Source organism: Lethenteron reissneri, chromosome 69 (assembly GCF_015708825.2).
Source record: "Lethenteron reissneri isolate LAM-NWPU_2019-01 chromosome 69, ASM1570882v1, whole genome shotgun sequence".
Taxonomy (NCBI): Eukaryota; Metazoa; Chordata; class Hyperoartia; order Petromyzontiformes; family Petromyzontidae; genus Lethenteron; species Lethenteron reissneri.
Window position 1 is genome coordinate 6,953,668 of NC_083847.1, and position 12,514 is coordinate 6,966,181.

Genomic DNA, 12,514 nt, shown 5'->3' on the forward strand with positions numbered 1-12,514 from the left:
AACAACCACTACCAACTACAACCACTACCAACAACAACAACCACTACCAACCACAACAACCACTACCAACTACAACCACTACCAACAACAACAACCACTACCAACCACAACAACAACAACCAATACCAACTACAACAACAACAACCACTACCAACAACAACCATAACTACCAACTACAACCACAACAACTACAACCACAACAACAACCACTACCAACCACAACTACAACCACAACCAACCACTACCAACTACCAACGACAACCAAAACCAACTACAACCATCGCAGGCGTTCGACGTTGCCGTGGTTACCCCTCCTCCTCGTGTCGCCATGGCGATGGACCCGCGGCACCCGAGCGCCACCTCGCAGGAGCTGAGGGTCAAAGAGGAGGTGGAGGAGGTGGAGGAGGAGACGTCACCAGCGGTGGACTTCGCACGCAGTGACCCTGGTGCGGGTGAGCGACTGGTGGCAGTGGTGGTTAAACTAAAAACTAAACTTCATTTTTACACTATGAGACATCTCCTTTACCAGTGGCAAAATATAGTGATAGGTTTTTTACCCTTTCAACTGGTACAAAATTGCAATAACCACAACACAAGCAGTCAAAATGCAAACAAAAATCAACAACTCTGATGATGATAATGATATGCACTGTCCTTGAAGTTGATTGGTCCACACCCGAGACAGCTTTTCTTAGAGCCTAGTCTCCATTGGTGTTGGACCAGATGACGCCAAAAAGCGCACAACTCAAAGATAGCGCACTATCAGAGTTAAGGAGGTCTCAGTGTAAATGCTTACCCCGAGCTCTCAATACTCTGATAGTGCGCTATCTTTGAGTTGTGCGCCTTTTGGCGTCATCTGGTCCAACACCAATGGAGACTAGGCTCTAAGAAAAGCTGTCTCGGGTGTGGACCAATCAACTTCAAGGACAGTGCATATCATCGTCATAATCAGAGTTGTTTCTTTTTGTTTGCATTTTGACTGCTTGTGTTGTGGTTATTGCAAACATGATGCCTTGTATAAAGGTGTCAGTTTTTGTACCAGTTGAAAGGGTAAAAACCTACTACTTTATTTTTATACCTTTACGAGGTGTAAGGCCTCCGCTGAGCTGCTCTGTAAGTTTCTTTTTCAGAAGCAACGCTGCCGAACACAAACTATGGCGGCTCAGCCAAGTGGCTTTTCACGTGGACATTTATACCAGCCACATTAACCAAGAAGAACGATAGTCCCATATGTGTGTTCACATTTTTTTGAAGCACTCTATACGCTCAATTCTGACCCCTGACCCTTCCGCCTATCCCAGGTGACGGAGGAGAGGTTGGCATGGGGGTGAGGGGCAAGCTGGAGAGCGTGGGGGAGGAGTGGGAGCCCGAGGGGGATGAGGGGGATGAGGAGGAGGGGGATGAGGGGGGGGGGGAGGAGGGGGCGGGTCTCCCTCCAAGCACGGCCGAGGTGGAGGTGGAGCTGCGGGAGAGCGACGCCGGCGGTGACGACGACGAAGACGACGATGGGGGACAAGGTCGGCGGATTCTCATTACCACTAAACTACGTGGAAAAAAATCTAACTAAGCTCGTGCAAGAGGCTCCAATGCCCATTGGCCTCTCCCCTCATGGCGTCTGTGACCACCACAGTGGCTAAACGGGGGCTCTGGACAGGTGCGCGGGGCTGGTAACCCCTCCACCTTCAATTCATTACCACGAAACTACGAATTAAACATAAATATGTAACTAATAAGCTTGTACCGGAGGCCCCGGGGGGACAGGCGTCTATGACGTCTCCTGGCCAAACCCCAATTGGCGGAGCCAGGAGATTGAATCTTTACCCTCGGGGCTCCTCCAGGAACAACGAAAAGCCACTGCGTGTGGCCACGTGGAATGTTCGAACACTCACTGCGGAGGAGAGGCTGCCACTCCTTTGTCGGGAGCTGGACCGGTACCGCCTGGATATCTGGCATTCAGCAGGTCTGGTGGACCGGTTCTGGCTCTAGTCATGATGAGGAGTGGACAGTCCTCCACTCGGGGCAGGAGACTGCTAAACAACAGCGAGTGGCTCTTCTTATGAACAAAAGAATGAAGGGGGCGTAGGAGCATGGCTGTGAGGTGTGGGAAGCTGTAAGCCCCAGGCTAGTGGTGGTGGTTGCTTATACCCCCCCCCTCAAAGATGAACATCAGTGGAGAGATGCAGGCAAGGCCGATGAGTCAGATGCCTTCTATGACCTCCTGTCACAGGTGCTAGCTAAAGTGGTCCCCTGGGATAGAGTCATCCTGTTGGGTGACTTTAATGCCCAAGTGGATCATGACGCTGGCACCTGGTCTGGAATGATTGGAAGGCATCGGCCAGATCAGCTCAATAACAACGGTAGGAGGCTGCTAGACTTCTGTACAGCCCATGGGCTTGTAATTACCAACACGCATTTCCGGCATTGGCGCATCCACACAACATCATGGATGCACCCCGGGTCCAAGCAAGAATATCTGCTGGAATATATAGTGACAGAACAGCGGATGTGAGCCCATGTCCTTGAGACCAGGACCTACCGTGGAGCTGATCTGCCCGCTGACCATTGACTTGTCATCTGTTCGTCTAGGACCTCATTCAAACCCACAGTGGCCTGGTCTCAGCTAATAAAAGTTGCAAGCGAGAATTTCATCATCGCATCCTGATGCCGAGGGGAAATGGGTGAGGTTTAGTACTATGGCTCATGCAGTTGCAATGGCTGCTTTGGGTACACATCCCAAACTTGCCCAGAGACCCTGGCTGACAGACGAGGTGTTCCAGCTGGCTGGGAAAAAGCGGCAGGCCCACTCTCACCGTCTACAGCATCCCACATTGGAGAATGAGGAGGCCTTTGCTCGGAGGTTTGGAGAGCCGTGCGGCGCTGCAAGGATAAGTGGTGGTCGCGGGTTTCTGAGGAGTTGGAGTCTGCCTCAGTCGCTCGCGATCACAAGTTACTCTTTTATTCCATCAAAAAAGTAACTTGCAGCGCCACGCCTATCGCCATCAGGGGAAAGAAAGGTGATAGATCTCCGACCCCCTGGAACAGATTTGCAGATTTACTGAGGATCTCTGTGAGGCTTTGGGGGAGGGGAAATCTCTCAGCTCAGAAAAGATCATGGGGCAAAATTGGAGATGAAACACTACACACTACAATACATGCTACACTATATACAACAATACACACTGTGCACTACACTCCTATACACTACACCACTATACTCAATTGGAAACTCGTTTCTTGTTCAGTTGTCCATCCCTCAACATGCACACAGAATCATGAAATGTATTTATATTGGAGGAATCTGATGAGCTACCAAGTTATTTTTCACTGATGTTCGGTACAGGACTGTTACTTTCGGTAAACGTAAATGCAGCGGGCATCGTTCAACAACGCGGATCTAAAGCAACGGTGACAACGCGCAGTTACAGATTCCCGATTCACTACGCCACCTGCCTTGTCCTGCTCCACCTCATCATCACAGGGAGAGAGACAGAGAGATTCACAAACTCCAAATATACAACAGGTGTCATGGTCGGGATCGAACCCACGACCTCGTGTATACCAGGCGAGGTAGTTAACATCTAGCCACCATGATGATGATGATGAGAGAGACGCAGACTCCAAATATACAGCAGCAGGCCTCGTCAGGGTCGGGATCGAACACACGACCTCCTGCACACCAGGCGAGGTAGTCAACATCTAGCCACCGTGGTACCGCTTCCACGCGGACCAGACATCTTTGAATCGGTGGGAGCACCCACACTTTACCCCACCCTCCTCCTCCTGTACAACCACCCCCCCCACTTCCCCGGCAGCGAGCAGCGAGTGGCCACAGCAGCGGACGAGGAGGAGAAGGTGGAGGCGGAGGCCCCTGCGTGTGAGCGAAGGTGGAGGGGGCGACGACGAGGAGGAGGAGGAGGAGCACGTGGAGGAGGAGGAGTCTCCACACACCTGCGTGCACTGCGGGGAGGCCTTCCTCATGCTCTTCAGCCTCAAGGTGCCACGGCCAACGCGTCCGCACGCATCTCTCTCTCCCTCCTGCGGGTCACAGCAAACACCGTGGACACACCACGTGGTCACAGCAAACACCGTGGACACACCACGTGGTCACAGCAAACACCACGTGGTCACAGCAAACACACAAGGACGCTACTGGGCAGTTCGGAGGTAGTCGCCCTCCAACAACAACGGAGGGTGGAGGAGCGACGCTTACAACAATGAGCGGAGCGCGTTGTTGTGATGCATCAGCCAGTCATCTCAGTCAGTCGACCCGTGGCACCTGGGTCTGCCCCGTGACCTCCTGCCAGCGGGCGTTCGACACTTCACGTGGCCTCAACGTGCACTTGGCCTGGCACAAGCATCGTGGTGATGTCACCGCCACTTAGTGGCGAATGGTGGTTGTTGTTGTTGTGTGTGAGTGAGTGTAAGTGAGTGAGTGTATGAGTGAGTGTGTGAGTGAGTGAGTGTGTGTTAGTGAGTGGTAGAGTGAGTGTGTGAGTGGTAGAGTGAGTGTGTGAGTGAGTGTGTGAGTGAGTGAGTATATGAGTGAGTGGTAGAGTGAGTGAGTGTGTGAGTGAGTGAGTGAGTGTGTGAGTGAGTGTGTGAGTGTGTGAGTGAGTGAGTGTGTGAGTGAGTGTGAGTGAGTGTGTGAGTGAGTGAGTGGTAGAGTGAGTGTGTGAGTGAGTGAGTGGTAGAGTGAGTGAGTGTGTGAGTGAGTGAGTGTGTGAGTGAGTGTGTGAGTGTGTGAGTGAGTGAGTGTGTGAGTGAGTGTGAGTGAGTGTGTGAGTGAGTGAGTGGTAGAGTGAGTGAGTGTGTGTGTTAGTGAGTGGTAGAGTGAGTGTGTGAGTGAGTGTGTAAGTGAGTGTGTGAGTGAGTGAGTATATGAGTGAGTGAGTGGTAGAGTGAGTGTGTGAGTGGTAGAGTGAGTGTGTGAGTGAGTGTGTGAGTGAGTGAGTATATGAGTGAGTGGTAGAGTGAGTGAGTGTGTGAGTGAGTGAGTGTGTGAGTGAGTGTGTGAGTGTGTGAGTGAGTGAGTGTGTGAGTGAGTGTGAGTGAGTGTGTGAGTGAGTGAGTGGTAGAGTGAGTGTGTGAGTGAGTGAGTGGTAGAGTGAGTGAGTGGTGAGTGAGTGAGTGTGTGAGTGAGTGTGTGAGTGTGTGAGTGAGTGAGTGTGTGAGTGAGTGTGAGTGAGTGTGTGAGTGAGTGAGTGGTAGAGTGAGTGAGTGTGTGTGTTAGTGAGTGGTAGAGTGAGTGTGTGAGTGAGTGTGTGAGTGAGTGTGTGAGTGAGTGAGTATATGAGTGAGTGAGTGGTAGAGTGAGTGTGTGAGTGAGTGTGTGAGTGGTAGAGTGAGTGAGTGAGTGTGTGAGTGAGTGGTAGAGTCAGTGTGTGAGTGTGTGAGTATATGAGTGAGTGAGTGAGAAAGCAAAAGCTCCACGTGGAGCGACGGTGACGAGATGTGGCGCGCCGCGATGTCTAAACCGGGACGTGCTTGCGCCAGGTGCACCTGCGCACACACCTGAGCGACCACCCGCACACGTGCGCCGACTGCGGGCGCTCCTTCTCCCATCCGTCCACGCTGCTCAAGCACCGCAGCGCGCACACCGGCGAGCGTCCCTTCGCCTGCACGGACTGCGGCCGCGCCTTCTCCCGCGGCTACGGCCTCAAGCTGCACCGCCTGTCGCACGCCGGCGCCCTGCCGCACCCGTGCGCCGAGTGCGGCCGCGCCTTCGCCGAACTCGCCGCCCTGCGCAAGCACCAGCGGCGGCACGCCGCCGCGGCCGCCGACGCCGACGGCCGCCGCCGCCGGCCTCACGCCTGCCGGGCGTGCGACCGCACCTTCGCGCAGGCGCCGGCGCTGGAGCGGCACGAGCGCAGCGCCCACCCGCCCGGCGGGAGGCCCCACGCTTGCGCCGAGTGCGGCGAGGAGTTCTCGCGGGCCGAGGCTCTGCGGGCCCACCGAGGCGCGGCCCACGCGGCCCAGCGGCCCTTCGTGTGCGAGCGTTGCGGCGACGGCTTCATGCGCCTGGCCACGCTGGACAAGCACCGGCGCACGCACACAGGCGAGCGTCCGCACGCCTGCGAGCAGTGCGGCCGCTCCTTCTCGCAGCTGTGCAACCTGCGCGAGCACTGGAGGACGCACACCGGGGAGCGGCCCCACGCCTGCCCCGAGTGCGGCAAGGGCTTCTCCAAGCTCTCCAACCTCAAGGTGGGGTGACGGGGCCCGCTGTGGGGGGCGGGTGGGGTGTGTGGTGTGTGCGTGTGTGCGTGTGTGCGTGTGTGGGGTGTGCGGGCGTGTGTGTGTGTGGTGGTGTGCATGTGTGGTGGTGTGCGTGTGTGGTGTGTGCGTGTGTGGTGTGTGGTGTGTGCGTGTGTGGTGTGTGCGGGCGTGTGTGGTGGTGTGCATGTGTGGTGTGTGTGCATGTGTGGTGGTGTGCGTGTATGGTGTGGTGTGCGTGCGTGGTGTGTGTGTGTACGGTCGTGTGTGGTGGTGTGCGTGCATGTGTCGTGGTGTGCGTGTTTCGTGTGTGTGCGTGTGTGGTGTGTGTGCGTGGTGTGTGGTGTGTGTGGGCTTGTGTGGTGGTGTGACTTTGTGTGTGTATGCATATGTGGTGGTGTGTGGGAGTGCGTTGTTGTTGTTGGTAGTGTGCATGTGTGTATGGTGGTGTGTGTGTGAATGTGTGTGTAGTGGTGTGCGTGTATGTGTGGTGTGCGTGTGTGCATGCATGTGTGGAGTGTCAGAGGCCCCGAGGGGACAGGCGTCTATGACGTTTCCTGGCCAAACTCCATTTGGCAGAGCCAGGAGACTGAATCCTTACCCTCGGGGTTCCTCCCGAAACAACAAAAAGCCACTGCGTGTGGCCACGTGAGATGTCCGAATGCTCACTGCGGAGGAGAGGCTGCCACTCTTCTTTTGGGAGCTGGACCGGTATGGCCTGGATCTCTGTGGTATTCAGGAGGTTTGGCTGGGATTTGGAGCCATTCCCTGTTCACCTTGGGGTGCGACAGGGATGTCCTCTGGCTCCCACATTATTTAACATTTATTTTGACCACGTAGTTCGTGAAGCTTTCGATGGCTGTACCGGAGGAATTTCCATCTGGTACTGATACAATAGGAGGCTTATTGATACCTGGGTGGGGTCAAGGGATGGCTCCCTATGGGTCAACTATGTAATGGATGCCAATGATCTGGTAAAAGCTGCTCAATCAGAGGAGGAGTTGGAGGCGCTGCTGCTGAACCTGGAGTGTGCCACTAAGAGGTGGGGCCTTACCATCAGCCTCACCGAAACTAAGTACCTGCCTGGGTATTTAGTACCATCAGACACTCCACCCCAACAACTCTATTGGCGGGGCATTTGTGGAGAGAGTGGAGAAGTTCCCGTACCTGAGCAGTGTGCTTATGACCAGTTCCAGTTTGACAGCAGAGGTCTCACTCTGAATCAGTCGAGTAGCATTATATTTTCATCGGCTGCATAATGCTGTGTGGAAGCTACTTGGCCTTTCGCTCCATACATTGCTTCAGGTCTTCTCGGCCACAGTTATTCCCTCCCTTCTCTATGCTTGTGAAATGTAGACCCCCCTAATGGGACATCTTCGCTGGTGATGAACATTCAGGCTGGCCTGCCTATGATCCATCCTGGGTTTAACCAGGCTGGATTGTGTGAGCAGCTCACAAATCCTTGAAAGATCTGAACACAGTCCCATCGGTGAGCTCGTCTGGCAGGCAAGGCTGCGTTGGCTGGGTCATGTAGCCTGCATGCCTAGCCACCGCATGCCCAAACAGCTTTTGTTTGGCAAGATAGAGGGGGTTAAATGGGCGTGGCATGGGCTAGAGAATAGATGGAATGATGTTGCATGATATGATATGGAGCTGAGTGGACTTACCTTTGACTGGTACCAGCGGTGTCAAGATCGGCCTCTGTGGAGGAGGCTCGTGAAGGACGCTACTGAGCAGTTGCAGGCAGTCGCCCTCCAGCAACAACGGAGGCAGAGGAGCGACGCTCACAGCAATGAGCAGAGTGGGAGGTGGCTAAAACACAGCAAGTTGGCACAGTAGGGGGCACAGGTGGTGCATCAGCCAGTCATCTCAGTCAACCCATGGCCCCTTGGCCTATCCTGTGACCTCCTGCAGGCAGGTGTTCGACACTTCACGTGGCCTTAATGTGCACATAGTCTGGCACAAGCGCCATGGTAACGTCACTATCACTTCATGGACAATGACGGTTGTTGTTATGTGTGTGTGTTGTGCCTCTGTGGGTTTCTGTGTATGTGTGTATGTTGAACTTCTTTCGCAACACTGTGCATAGCCAACCATGCTCATCAAAGGTGTGGGGAAATAATCAGTTCTGAAGTTCTGAAGAAATTAGTTTATCAATCTGTATGATGATTTAAAAGTACATAGCTCCCGGTGGCGTTCCAGGCGGCCGTATAAGCGCAACTAAAGTGCGCTTTCGACGGTAAGCCAAAAGTGTAATGTATAGTGGTGCATATAGCAGTATATATTATAGTGTATAGTCGTGTAGTGTATAGTGTAGTGTACAGTAGAGTAGTGTATAGTAGTGTAGTGTATAGTGTAGTTTATAGTAGTGTAGTGTATAGTTGTGTATAGCATAGTTTATAGTATAGTAGTGTAGTGTATAGGATTGTAGTGCATAGTGAAGTGTATAATGTAGTGTATAGGAGTGTAGTGTATTTTCGTGTATAGTAGTGTATAGTGTCGTGTATAATGTAGTATATAGTAGTGTGTACTGTATCGTGTATAATGTAGTGTACAGTCGTGTAAAGTGTCATGTATAGTGTCGTGTATAGTGTCGTGTATAGTAGTGTATAGTGCCGTGTATAGTGTAGTGTATAGTGTAGTGTATAGTGTCGTGTATAGTGTAGTGTATAATGTAGTGTACAGTGTAGTTTATATAGCATCTGAAAGCTTGCGATGATGCGGTGACCGTGTTTGTTCGATGGTTCGTCAAAAGCCGCTACTGCTGCTGCTGCGAGGATGACCGGAGTTCGTGTGAGGTGGTGAGGGGCGGAGGAGGGGGGGGGGGGGGCAGAGAAAGGAAGGTTAAACAGTGCTCCCTCCCCGCCCCCCCTCCTTCTGCCCCCCACCCACGGATAGGTCCACCTGCGCACGCACACGCACGAGCGCCCGCACGTCTGCGAGCGCTGCGGCCGAGCGTTCACCCTCATGTCCACGCTGCGCAAGCACGAGCGCACGCACACGGGGGAGCGGCCGCACGCCTGCGCCGACTGCGGCCGCGCCTTCGCCCAGCTCTCCAACCTGCGCGCCCACGAGCGTCGGCACGCCGCTGCCTCCGCCGCCGCCTCCGCCGGCGGAGCCACGGCCGTCATCCACGAGCGCCGTCACGAGTGCGGGGAGTGCGGCCGCTCCTTCGCGCAGGCCGCCACGCTGCACAGGCACCGACTCACGCACGCCGCCCGTGCCCACGACGACGACGAGGCCGCGCCCGCCGGTGACGGCGCCGCCGACACGGAGCCCGCCACCGTGCCGGTGACGGCGGCGGTGGCGGTGGCGGCAACGACGGTGGAGTCGCCGCCGTGATCGCGGCAATGGGCCGTGCCGGTATAGTGTAGTTTATATTGTAGTGCCGGGCTCGTTGCCAGGCGTGTGCGCCAGCGATGGGTTAGCCGCTCAGTCGCTCGGCGTCGTCTCTCGTGCGTGTGGTGTGCCGTGTGCCGTGCCGTGTGCTGCGGTTTGGCATCCGACTAGGACTCGTATCTGGCACGGCGCGGGAGACGACTGGCAGGGTTCACCTGGAACATTGGTTCAAGCAGAGCCTGACTCTGCTGGTGGTAATGATGAGACTGGTCCTAGCCTATAAACATCTGGGCAATTCAACAGCATTGATTCAGGCAAGCATGACTGCTGATGAGACATTTGGTGTCAAAATCGGTGCACAGTTTTGTTTCATGCTGAACAAGTGCTGCTGAAATGACGCGCTCCCCAGAAGGCTGTGGGGCAGACGGGACGTGTAGATTATAGTCGTAGGAGCCCATTTCCTTAACGAGAGGGAAGGGCCCTTGCCCATGCGAAGAATGGGAAATCATTTGCCGAGCTGTCGGGTTTATTTTGATCGAATCGGTCGAGCGATGGACAGGTCAGGGCTGCCGTCTGACGCCGGCTCCTATCGCAGCGCTCTGTAGACAAATCAGCGGCTCATCGACGGAGCGAAGCCGTTCACACGCGGCGGTGGAGCGGTCGCGTGGAGCTCTCGTCGGCAACTAGCATCGCGAGTTTCGATCTCTGCGCGCGGCACGCAATGACATTGCACACCCGGGCAGCGGGTCCGGCACGGGCACGGCGACGTCGCGAACTCCAACGTGGTCTCGGGCTTTTTCTCCATCGGCGCCATTTCCGTGTTGGTGGCTAGGTAGATGTTAATTCTAGATTTGAAGCTTTCGTGACTGCAAGGATTCATATTCTTAGGTTTTTTCGGTAAAGTCACGTAGGTAAAAAAATAAAAAATACTAAAAGTTAAATTAAAATAAAATAAATTCCACCTGAAGACGGAGGTTTGTGTTGCCTCCGAAACGTCGTGATTTTTATTTTATTTTATTTTACTTTTATTAATTTTTATTTTTTTACCTACGTGACTTTACCGAAAAAACCTAAGAATAGGTAGATGTTAACTACCTCGCCTGGTATGCAGGAGGTCGTGGGTCCCATCCCGACCCTTGATACCTGTTGCTGTATATTTGGGGTTTGTGCGTCTCTCTCCGTGTTTATTGTTGTCCCCCCCCCCCCCCCGCCACCTTCGATTCGTACGGTTGGCAAACATACGGTGGTGCGAAAGAAGTTCAACACACGCACATGAACGCTAATTCCTTCAAAGGAAATCCAATCACTCCACCACCCCCCTCTCCCGCTTTGCTCTTCCGTGTGTTTTTTACGATCGAATCCCAGTGGCAGTACCCTCTAAACAAACTTTAAAATCACCCTCGCCGTGCGATTGAACGTTTTGGACAGAACAAAAAATAGCGTGCAGCATGGGGAGGCTGTCATCCAGCAGTGGCTTGAACATGGCTGATGATGATGTTGAGCTGGCTATACCGCCTGACACTGTGATGTACTGTTTAGTTTGTTGTCCTTCCCCCCGCACCTCTGATTAGCACGGTTGGCTACGTGTGGCGGTGCGAAAGAAGTTCAGCATATATACATCGGAGAATGGGTTTCTATGGTTCTATATAAGTCTCTGGATCTCTTTGGGTTTCTTCCTTCCGATATTAGGAAACCACTGGAGCTATGCACTTTTAAATCACCTAGATTGACAAACTCATTTCTTTAGAATTGCTTGTTGTGTTTAGTTTGTAGTCCTTCCCCCGCACCTCCGATTAGCACGGTTGGCTACGTACTGGTGGTGCGAAAGAACTTTAACATACAAACGTTCACCCATATTTGTGGAGTCTTACCTTAGGTACCATAGACCAGGGAGATCCAGCAACCTGCGTGCTCAGGAGGCGCCGTGTGGCCCTTTAAGAGACCGCTTTGTGATGTCGTTTATTGAGCGCCGCCATCTCATATTCGCTATCTTCGCGTCGCGGCGATATTGAGGGTTTTTTTTGTTTCCTACCGAATTCGATACATATGGCTGTCTCGTTACTTTGGTTTTTACCGCCCTTTGCTGTAAGACAATCGTGAGCGAGCAGTGCGAATTCTAATGATGTCTTAGAATGAGGGGAGAGCTGGTTAAGTCATTTGGCTATAGCTTTCAAAAACTGTAAAAATGCAAAAAACAGGGACCAGAGTACAAACCGACTTTACGACTTCCTAACTCCGATACTCGAGTTGAGACACGGGGCAGTTAGGATAGGGGTGCCACAGTGGCTAGATGTTCACTACCTTGTCTGGTATACAGGAGGTCGTGGGTTTGGTCTGACGACATTTAGAATGAACAATCCATCGTTTTAGAGTATTTGTCTGCTGTATTTTTCCACATGATGAGCTGCTTCGTTGAGCTATCATTCGTGATAAGTCGCTTCTGAAAAAAATCCACAGAACAGCTCAGTGAGCCTGATCTGATAAAATAAATGTTTAGTTTTAGGGGTCTATACCAAGTAGAGGACTTCTACTAGACGAGTACGGACACCTCGATTCACCAGGTACAATCCGTCGCCACGCTCCGAGAGACCAGGGATCCGCGGACCTCTGCCAGGATACTCCAGGGGAGTCCTTGAGGATACTATATGAGAGAGACGACCCCTGGTGGTCTGCGAGGGTACTACAGGAGATGGTTCCCTGGTCCGTAGACGCCTGATGGTCGGTCTTCATAGGTGCTACTCGCGAACGTCGCTTGCCCCAACAGTACATTGAGGGTACATGGGGAAGTCTTTGTCTTTTATACCACATGTAGATGACCACCTGAGTGAGCGATCTAACATGTTCACGTTGTATTAGAAGGGGGCTAAAGAGCTGACATTCTGTATGCCTATAGCCAAGTCTTTTTTTGTTGTTGCTTGTGACGAGGACGATCTAAAAAGGAACGTTCCAGAATTTGGGACCCAAG

At 53.2% G+C, this 12,514-nt stretch overlaps 1 protein-coding gene across 1 annotated transcript; it reads left to right on the forward strand.

Moving 5' to 3' along the window:
• Positions 1-328: 328 nt before the first annotated feature.
• LOC133360673 (zinc finger protein OZF-like) lies at positions 329-9,552 on the forward strand. The gene is made up of 6 exons (XM_061579466.1): positions 329-452; positions 1,302-1,327; positions 1,406-1,517; positions 3,813-3,994; positions 5,494-6,201; positions 9,109-9,552. The coding sequence occupies exons 1-6, from the start codon at positions 329-331 to the stop codon at positions 9,550-9,552; spliced, it is 1,596 nt and encodes a 531-aa protein (XP_061435450.1).
• The last annotated feature ends 2,962 nt before the right edge of the window (positions 9,553-12,514 follow it).